The sequence below is a fragment of the Oncorhynchus keta genome, unplaced genomic scaffold, assembly GCF_023373465.1.
Source record: "Oncorhynchus keta strain PuntledgeMale-10-30-2019 unplaced genomic scaffold, Oket_V2 Un_contig_3628_pilon_pilon, whole genome shotgun sequence".
In the NCBI taxonomy this organism is placed as follows: Eukaryota; Metazoa; Chordata; class Actinopteri; order Salmoniformes; family Salmonidae; genus Oncorhynchus; species Oncorhynchus keta.
The window spans coordinates 61924-72500 of NW_026287342.1; the positions used below are offsets into that span (position 1 = coordinate 61924).

The 10577-nt window shown below is 52.8% G+C and overlaps 1 protein-coding gene across 1 annotated transcript in view; it reads left to right on the forward strand.

Annotated features, from left to right (window-relative positions):
• LOC127924074 (palmitoyltransferase ZDHHC1-like) overlaps positions 1-10577 on the forward strand; it is a 43352-nt gene that overhangs the window by 29477 nt on the left and 3298 nt on the right. Inside the window, exon 8 of the mRNA XM_052508465.1 lies at positions 10430-10577. This exon is cut by the window's right edge and continues 3298 nt beyond it. Within this exon, the coding sequence (XP_052364425.1) occupies positions 10430-10577 (148 nt within the window). The remainder of the gene's footprint in view (positions 1-10429) is intronic.

The window sequence follows — 10577 nt, forward strand, 5'->3', positions numbered from 1 at the left end:
ACCCACACACAAAGCCCCGGCCTTCAACACTACAGAACCTGGTGAGACCACACACACAAAGCCCCGGCCTTCAACACTACAGAACCTGGTGAGACCACACACACAAAGCCTGGCCTTCAACACTACAGAACCACACACACACAAAGCCCCAGCCTTCAACACTACAGAACCTGGTGAGACCACACACACAAAGCCCCGGCCTTCAACACTACAGAACCTGGTGAGACCACACACACAAAGCCCCGGCCTTCAACACTACAGAACCTGGTGAGACCACACACACAAAGCCCCAGCCTTCAACACTACAGAACCTGGTGAGACCACACACACAAAGCCCCAGCCTTCAACACTACAGAACCTGGTGAGACCCACACACAAAGCCCCGGCCTTCAACACTACAGAACCTGGTGAGACCACACACACAAAGCCCCGGCCTTCAACACTGCAGAACCACACACACACAAAGCCCCAGCCTTCAACACTACAGAACCTGGTGAGACCACACACACAAAGCCCTGGCCTTCAACACTACAGAACCTGGTGAGACCACACACACAAAGCCCCAGCCTTCAACACTACAGAACCTGGTGAGACCACACACACAAAGCCGGCCTTCAACACTACAGAACCACACGCACACAAAGCCCCAGCCTTCAACACTACAGAACCTGGTGAGACCACACGCACAAAGCCCCAGCCTTCACAGAACCTGGTGAGACCACACACACAAAGCCCTGGCCTTCAACACTACAGAACCTGGTGAGACCATACACACAAAGCCCCAGCCTTCAACACTACAGAACCTGGTGAGACCACACACACAAAGGCCCAGCCTTCAACACTACAGAACCTGGTGAGACCACACACACAAAGCCCTGGCCTTCAACACTACAGAACCTGGTGAGAACATACACACAAAGCCCCAGCCTTCAACACTACAGAACCTGGTGAGACCACACACACAAAGCCCCAGCCTTCAACACTACAGAACCTGGTGAGACCACACACACAAAGCCCCGGCCTTCAACACTACAGAACCTGGTGAGACCACACACACAAAGCCCCGGCCTTCAACACTACAGAACCTGGTGAGACCACACACACAAAGCCCGGCCTTCAACACTACAGAACCTGGTGAGACTACACACACACAAAGCCCCGGCCTTCAACACTACAGAACCTGGTGAGACCACACACACAAAGCCCCAGCCTTCAACACTACAGAACCTGGTGAGACCACACGCACAAAGCCCTGGCCTTCAACACTACAGAACCTGGTGAGACCACACACACACAAAGCCCCGGCCTTCAACACTACATAACCTGGTGAGACCACACACACAAAGCCCCGGCCTTCAACACTACAGAACCTGGTGAGACCACACACACACAAAGCCCCAGCCTTCAACACTACAGAACCTGGTGAGACCACACACACAAAGCCCCAGCCTTCAACACTACAGAACCTGGTGAGACCACAGACACAAAGCCCCGGCCTTCAACACTACATAACCTGGTGAGACAACACACACAAAGCCCCGGCCTTCAACACTACAGAACCTGGTGAGACCACACACAAAGCTCCAGCCTTCAACACTACAGAACCTGGTGAGACCACACACACAAAGCCCCGGCCTTCAACACTACAGAACCTGGTGAGACCACACACAAAGCCCCGGCCTTCAACACTACAGAACCTGGTGAGACCACACACACAAAGCCCCGGCCTTCAACACTACAGAACCTGGTGAGACCACACACACAAAGCCCCGGCCTTCAACACTACAGAACCTGGTGAGACTACACACACAAAGCCCCGGCCTTCAACACTACAGAACCTGGTGAGACCACACACACAAAGCCCCAGCCTTCAACACTACAGAACCTGGTGAGACCACACACACAAAGCCCCAGCCTTCAACACTACAGAACCTGGTGAGACCACACACACAAAGCCCCAGCCTTCAACACTACAGAACCGGGTGAGACCACACACACAAAGCCCCGGCCTTCAACACTACAGAACCTGGTGAGACCACACACACAAAGCCTGGCCTTCAACACTACAGAACCACACACACACAAAGCCCCGGCCTTCAACACTACAGACCACACACACAAAGCCCCGGCCTTCAACACTACAGAACCTGGTGAGACCACACACACAAAGCCCCAGCCTTCAACACTACAGAACCTGGTGAGACCACACACACAAAGCCCCGGCCTTCAACACTACAGAACCTGGTGAGGCCACACACACAAAGCCCCGGCCTTCAACACTACAGAACCTGGTGAGGCCACACACACAAAGCCCCAGCCTTCAACACTACAGAACCTGGTGAGACCACACGCACAAAGCCCCGGCCTTCAACACTACAGAACCTGGTGAGACCACACACACAAAGCCCTGGCCTTCAACACTACAGAACCACACACACAAAGCCCCGGCCTTCAACACTACAGAACCTGGTGAGACCACACACACAAAGCCCCGGCCTTCAACACTACAGAACCTGGTGAGACCACACACACAAAGCCTGGCCTTCAACACTACAGAACCACACACACACAAAGCCCTGTCTTCAACACTACAGAACCTGGTGAGGCCACACACACAAAGCCCCGGCCTTCAACACTACAGAACCTGGTGAGACCACACACACAAAGCCCTGGCCTTCAACACTACAGAACCACACACACACAAAGCCCCAGCCTTCAACACTACAGAACCTGGTGAGACCACACACACAAAGCCCCGGCCTTCAACACTACAGAACCTGGTGACACCACACACACAAAGCCTGGCCTTCAACACTACAGAACCACACACTCTTTCGGTTTTACTATCCTTGTGGGGACCTAAAATAGATTTCCATTCAAAATCCTATTTTCCCTAACCTCTAACCGTAAACCTAAACCTAACCATAACCCATAACCCATACCTTTAACCGTAAACCATAAGCCTAACCGTAACCTAACCATAACCCTAACCCTAACCTCTAACCCATACCTCTAACCGTAAACCATAAGCCTAACCTCTAACTGTAAACCTAACCTCTAACCCTAGCCCTAACTCTAACCTTACCCCCCCTAACCTTACCCCCCTAAGGTCGATGTCCGTGCCCCCGTAGAAATCTAGTTAGCAGAATAAAAAATAATCAAACATTAGTCAGTCCTCTGCTACTTGACATGCTGATATAACATTAGTCAGTCCTCTGCTACTTGACATGCTGATATAACATTAGTCAGTCCTCTGCTACTTGACATGCTGATATAACATTTGTCCTCTGCTACTTGACATGCTGATATAACATTAGTCCTCTCCTACTTGACATGCTGATATAGCATTAGTCCTCTGCTACTTGACATGCTGATACAGCATTAGTCAATCCTCCTCTACTTGACATGCTGATATAGCATTAGTCAGTCCTCTGCTACTTGACATGCTGATATAACATTAGTCAGTCCTCTGCTACTTGACATGCTGATATAACATTAGTCCTCTGCTACTTGACATGCTGATATAACATTAGTCAGTCCTCTGCTACTTGACATGCTGATATAACATTAGTCAGTCACCTGCTACTTGACATGCTGATATAACATCAGTCAGTCCTCTGCTACTTGACATGCTGATATAACATTAGTCAGTCCTCTGCTACTTGACATGCTGATATAACATTTGTCCTCTGATACTTGACATGCTGATATAACATTAGTCCCCTTCTACTTGACATGCTGATATAGCATTAGTCAGTCCTCTGCTACTTGACATGATGATATAACATTAGTCCTCTGCTACTTGACATGCTGATATAGCATTAGTCAGTCCTCTGCTACTTGACATGCTGATATAGCATTAGTCAGTCCTCTGCTACTTAACATGCTGATATAGCATTAGTCCTCTGCTACTTGACATGCTGATCTAACATTAGTTCTCTGCTACTTGACATGCTGATACAACATTAGTCCTCTCCTACTTGACATGCTGATCTAACATTAGTCCTCTGCTACTTGACATGCTGATACAGCATTAGTCCTCTCCTACTTGACATGCTGATCTAACATTAGTCCTCTCCTACTTGACATGCTGATACAACATTAGTCCTCTTCTACTTGACATGCTGATATAACATTAGTCAGTCCTCTTCTACTTGACATGCTGATATAACATTAGTCAGTCCTCTGCTACTTGACATGCTGATATAACATTAGTCCCCTGCTACTTGACATGCTGATACAACATTAGTCTGATGCTACTTGTCATGCTGATCTAACATTAGTCTGCTGCTACTTGACATGCTGATCTAACATTAGTCTGATGCTACTTGACATGCTGATATAACATTAGTCCTCTGCTACTTGGCATGCTGATAAAACATGAGTCCTCTGCTACTTGACATGCTGATATAACATTAGTCAGTCCTCTGCTACTTTACATGCTGATATAACATTAGTCCTCTGCTACTTGACATGCTGATATAACATTAGTCCTCTGCTACTTGACATGCTGATACATTAGTCAGTCCTCTGCTACTTGACATGCTGATATAACATTAGTCAGTCCTCTGCTACTTGACATGCTGATATAACATTAGTCCTCTGCTACTTGACATGCTGATATAACATTAGTCCTCTGCTACTTGACATGCTGATACATTAGTCAGTCCTCTGCTACTTGACATGCTGATATAACATTAGTCTGCTGCTACTCGACATGCTGATATAACATTAGTCCTCTGCTACTTGACATGCTGATATAACATTAGTCCTCTTCTACTTGACATGCTGATATAGCATTAGTCCTCTTCTACTCGACATGCTGATCTAACATTAGTGCTCTGCTACTTGACATACTGATATAACATTAGTCCTCTGCTACTTGACATGCTGATATAGCATTAGTCCTCTTCTACTCGACATGCTGATCTAACATTAGTGCTCTGCTACTTGACATACTGATATAGCATTAGTCCTCTTCTACTCGACATGCTGATCTAACATTAGTGCTCTGCTACTTGACATACTGATATAACATTAGTCCTCTGCTACTTGAAGTGACATGAGTGTATCTGTTGGTAAACACAAAGTCTGTGTTAAAAATAATGCTTTAGAACGTGTTATAAGCATGTATGAGCCTTTATAATGTCTTATAACACTGGCTTAATATGTCGTCTCTCTCTCAATGTATAGAATTGTCAACAGTCTGAAGTGGTCTGTTATTTAGTCATTCTAAGACATTATAACGAGGTCATACTACAGAACTAGAAGGAATAGAACAGGCTTCCTCTTTCAAGTCAATGATGTCATAATGGACAGCCATTTTTAGTGTACCCACAAATCACCATGGTGAGAGGTTGGAGACCTGTTCTATTGATTCTATTTCTATGCTCATGTATATTGAGTAGCAGCTCTGTGATGTGAATGTCTGTCCCTTTCCTGTCCTCCTCTCCTCTCTTCTCCTCTCTGTCATCCTCCTCTCCTCCTCCTCCTCTCTGTCATCCTCCTCTCCTCCTCCTCTCCTCTCTGTCCTCCTCCTCTCCTCTCTGTCCTCCTCCTCTCCTCTCTGTCCTCCTCCTCTCCTCTCTGTCCTCTCCTCTGTCTTCCTCCTCTCTGTCCTCCTCCTCTCCTCTCTGTCCTCTCCTCTCCTCTCTGTCCTCCTCCTCTCCTCTCTGTCCTCTCCTCTGTCTTCCTCCTCTCTGTCCTCCTCCTCTCCTCTCTGTCCTCTCCTCTGTCTTCCTCCTCTCTGTCCTCCTCCTCTTCTCTCTGTCCTCCTCCTCTCCTCTCTGTCCTCTCCTCTGTCTTCCTCCTCTCTGTCCTCCTCCTCTCCTCTCTGTCCTCCTCCTCTCCTCTGTCTTCCTCCTCTTTGTCCTCCTCTCCTCTCTGTCCTCCTCCTCTCCTCTCTGTCCTCTCCTCTGTCTTCCTCCTCTGTCCTCCTCCTCTCCTCTGTCTTCCTCCTCTCTGTCCTCCTCCTCTCCTCTGTCTTCCTCCTCTCTGTCCTCCTCCTCTCCTCTCTGTCCTCCTCCTCTCCTCTCTGTCCTCCTCCTCTCCTCTCTGTCCTCCTCCTCTCCTCTCTGTCCTCTCCTCTGTCTTCCTCCTCTCTGTCCTCCTCCTCTCCTCTCTGTCCTCCTCCTCTCTTCTCTGTCCTCCTCCTCTCCTCTCTGTCCTCCTCCTCTCCTCTCTGTCGTCCTCCTCCTCTCCTCTCTGTCCTCCTCCTCTCCTCTCTGTCCTCCTCCTCCTCTCTGTCCTCCTCCTCTCCTCTCTGTCCTCCTCCTCTCATCTCTGTCCTCCTCCTCTCCTCTCTGTCCTCCTCCTCTCCTCTCTGTCCTCCTCCTCTCCTCTCTGTCTTCCTCCTCTCCTCTCCTCTCTGTCCTCCTCCTCTCCTCTCTGTCCTCCTCCCTCTCTGTCCTCATCCTCCTCTCTGTCCCTCTCCTCTCTGTCCTCCTCCTCTCCTCTCTGTCCTCCCTCTCCTCTCTGTCTTCCTCCTCTCCTCTCTGTCCTCCTCCTCTCCTCTCTGTCCTCCTCCTCTCATCTCTGTCCTCCTCCTCTCCTCTCTGTCCTCCTCCTCTCCTCTCTGTCCTCCTCCTCTCCTCTCTGTCTTCCTCCTCTCCTCTCCTCTCTGTCCTCCTCCTCTCCTCTCTGTCCTCCTCCTCTCCTCTCTGTCCTCCTCCTCTCTGTCCTCATCCTCCTCTCTGTCCCTCTCCTCTCTGTCCTCCTCCTCTCCTCTCTGTCCTCCTCTCCTCTCTGTCTTCCTCCTCTCCTCTCTGTCCTCCTCCTCTCCTCTCTGTCCTCCTCCTCTCCTCTCTGTCCTCCTCCTCTCCTCTCTGTCCTCCTCCTCTCCTCTGTCTTCCTCCTCTATGTCCTCCTCCTCTCCTCTCTGTCCTCCTCCTCTCCTCTCTGTCCTCCTCCTCTCCTCTCTGTCCTCCTCCTCTCCTCTCCTCTCTGTCCTCCTCTCCTCTCTGTCCTCTCCTCTCTGTCCTCCTCTCCTCTCTGTCCTCCTCCTCTCCTCTCTGTCCTCCTCCTCTCCTCTCTGTCCTCCTCCTCTCCTCTCTGTCCTCCTCCTCTCCTCTCTGTCCTCCTCCTCTCTTCTCTGTCCTCCTCCTCTCCTCTCTGTCCTCCTCCTCTCCTCTCTGTCCTCCTCCTCTCCTCTCTGTCCTCCTCCTCTCCTCTCTGTCCTCCTCCTCTCCTCTCTGTCCTCCTCCTCTCTTCTCTGTCCTCCTCCTCTCCTCTCTGTCCTCCTCCTCTCCTCTCTGTCCTCCTCCTCTCCTCTCTGTCCTCCTCCTCTCATCTCTGTCCTCCTCCTCTCCTCTCTGTCCTCCTCCTCTCCTCTCTGTCCTCCTCCTCTCCTCTCTGTCTTCCTCCTCTCCTCTCCTCTGTCCTCCTCCTCTCCTCTCTGTCCTCCTCCTCTCCTCTCTGTCCTCCTCCTCTCTGTCGTCCTCCTCCTCTCCTCTCTGTCCTCCTCCTCTCCTCTCTGTCCTCCTCTCCTCTCTGTCTTCCTCCTCTCCTCTCTGTCCTCCTCCTCTCCTCTCTGTCCTCCTCCTCTCCTCTCTGTCCTCCTCCTCTCCTCTCTGTCCTCCTCTCCTCTCTGTCCTCCTCCTCTCCTCCTCCTCTCCTCTCTGTCCTCCTCCTCTCCTCTCTGTCCTCCTCCTCTCCTCTCTGTCCTCCTCCTCTCTGTCCTCTCCTCTGTCTTCCTCCTCTCTGTCCTCCTCCTCTCCTCTCTGTCCTCCTCCTCTCTTCTCTGTCCTCCTCCTCTCCTCTCTGTCCTCCTCCTCTCCTCTCTGTCCTCCTCCTCTCCTCTCTGTCCTCCTCCTCTCCTCTCTGTCCTCCTCCTCTCCTCTCTGTCCTCCTCCTCTCCTCTCTGTCCTCCTCCTCTCCTCTCTGTCCTCCTCCTCTCCTCTCTGTCTTCCTCCTCTCCTCTCCTCTCTGTCCTCCTCCTCTCCTCTCTGTCCTCCTCCTCTCCTCTCTGTCCTCCTCCTCTCTGTCCTCCTCTCCTCTCTGTCCTCCTCTCCTCCTCCTCTCTGTCCTCATCCTCCTCTCTGTCCTCCTCCTCTCCTCTCTGTCCTCCTCCTCTCCTCTCTGTCCTCCTCTCCTCTCTGTCTTCCTCCTCTCCTCTCTGTCCTCCTCCTCTCCTCTGTCCTCCTCCTCTCCTCTCTGTCCTCCTCCTCTCCTCTCTGTCCTCTCCTCTGTCTTCCTCCTCTCTGTCCTCCTCCTCTCCTCTCTGTCCTCCTCCTCTCCTCTCTGTCCTCCTCCTCTCTGTCCTCCTCCTCTCCTCTCTGTCCTCTCCTCTGTCTTCCTCCTCTCTGTCCTCCTCCTCTTCTCTCTGTCCTCCTCCTCTCCTCTCTGTCCTCTCCTCTGTCTTCCTCCTCTCTGTCCTCCTCCTCTCCTCTCTGTCCTCCTCCTCTCCTCTCCTCTGTCTTCCTCCTCTTTGTCCTCCTCTCCTCTCTGTCCTCCTCCTCTCCTCTCTGTCCTCTCCTCTGTCCTCATCCTCTCCTCTGTCTTCCTCCTCTCTGTCCTCTCCTCTGTCTTCCTCCTCTCTGTCCTCCTCCTCTCCTCTGTCTTCCTCCTCTCTGTCCTCCTCCTCTCCTCTGTCTTCCTCCTCTCTGTCCTCCTCCTCTCCTCTCTGTCCTCCTCCTCTCCTCTCTGTCCTCCTCCTCTCCTCTCTGTCCTCTCCTCTGTCTTCCTCCTCTCTGTCCTCCTCCTCTCCTCTCTGTCCTCCTCCTCTCCTCTCTGTCCTCCTCCTCTCTTCTCTGTCCTCCTCCTCTCCTCTCTGTCCTCCTCCTCTCCTCTCTGTCCTCCTCCTCTCCTCTCTGTCCTCCTCCTCTCCTCTCTGTCCTCCTCCTCCTCTCTGTCCTCCTCCTCTCCTCTCTGTCCTCCTCTCATCTCTGTCCTCCTCCTCTCCTCTCTGTCCTCCTCCTCTCCTCTCTGTCCTCCTCCTCTCTCTCTGTCTTCCTCCTCTCCTCTCCTCTCTGTCCTCCTCCTCTCTCTCTCTGTCTGTCCTTCCTCCTGTCCTCCTCCTCTCTGTCCTCATCCTCCTCTCTGTCCTCCTCCTCTCCTCTCTGTCCTCCTCCTCTCTCCTCTGTCCTCCTCTCCCTCTCTGTCTTCCTCCCTCCTCTCCCTCCTCCTCTCCTCTCTGTCCTCCTCCTCTCCTCTCTGTCCTCCTCCTCTCCTCTGTCTTCGTCCTCCTCCTCTCCTCTCTGTCCTCCTCCTCTCCTCTCTGTCCTCCTCTCCTCTCTGTCCTCCTCCTCTCCTCTCTGTCCTCCTCCTCTCCTCTCTGTCCTCCTCCTCTCCTCTCTGTCCTCCTCCTCTCTGTCCTCTCCTCTGTCTTCCTCCTCTCTGTCCTCCTCCTCTCTGTCCTCCTCCTCTCCTCTCTGTCCTCCTCTCTTCTCTGTCCTCCTCCTCTCCTCTCTGTCCTCCTCCTCTCCTCTCTGTCCTCCTCCTCTCCTCTCTGTCCTCCTCCTCCTCTCTGTCCTCCTCCTCTCCTCTCTGTCCTCCTCCTCTCATCTCTGTCCTCCTCCTCTCCTCTCTGTCCTCCTCCTCTCCTCTCTGTCCTCCTCCTCTCCTCTCTGTCTTCCTCCTCTCCTCTCCTCCTCCTCTCCTCTCTGTCCTCCTCCTCTCCTCTCTGTCCTCCTCCTCTCTGTCCTCATCCTCCTCTCTGTCCTCCTCCTCTCCTCTCTGTCCTCCTCCTCTCCTCTCTGTCCTCCTCTCCTCTCTGTCTTCCTCCTCTCCTCTCTGTCCTCCTCCTCTCCTCTGTCCTCCTCCTCTCCTCTCTGTCCTCCTCCTCTCCTCTCTGTCCTCTCCTCTGTCCTCCTCCTCTCCTCTCTGTCCTCCTCCTCTCCTCTCTGTCCTCCTCCTCTCCTCTCTGTCCTCCTCTCTGTCCTCCTCCTCTCCTCTCTGTCCTCCTCCTCTCCTCTCTGTCCTCCTCCTCTCCTCTCTGTCCTCCTCCTCTCCTCTCTGTCTTCCTCCTCTCCTCTCCTCTCTGTCCTCCTCCTCTCTGTCCTCACTCTCCTCTCTGTCCTCCTCCTCTCCTCTCCTCTCTGTCCTCCTCCTCTCCTCTCTGTCCTCATCCTCCTCTCTGTCCTCCTCCTCCTCTCCTCTCCTCCTCCTCCTCCTCTCCTCTCTGTCCTTCTGTCCTCCTCTCCTCTCTGTCCTCATCCTCCTCTCCTCTCTGTCCTCATCCTCCTCTCCTCTCTGTCCTCATCCTCCTCTCTGTCCTCCTCCTCCTCTCCTCCTCCTCCTCCTCTCCTCTCTGTCCTTCTGTCCTCCTCTCCTCTCTGTCCTCATCCTCCTCTCCTCTCTGTCCTCATCCTCCTCTCCTCTCTGTCCTCATCCTCCTCTCCTCTCTGTCCTCATCCTCCTCTCCTCCTCTGTCCTCCTCCTCTCCTCTGTCCTCCTCCTCTCCTCTCTGTCATCCTCCTGTCCTGTTCTCCAGTAGACTCCTGCAGTGTAACTCCAGTCCCCACGTCCGTGTCCCACCTGTCCAGCTCCCTGAGTCAGCACCTCTCCTTCCCCCTGCGGGCCTCCCAGCCCCCCACTATCTCCCTACATCCTGGTCTCCAACCTGACCCCGTGCTGCCCGC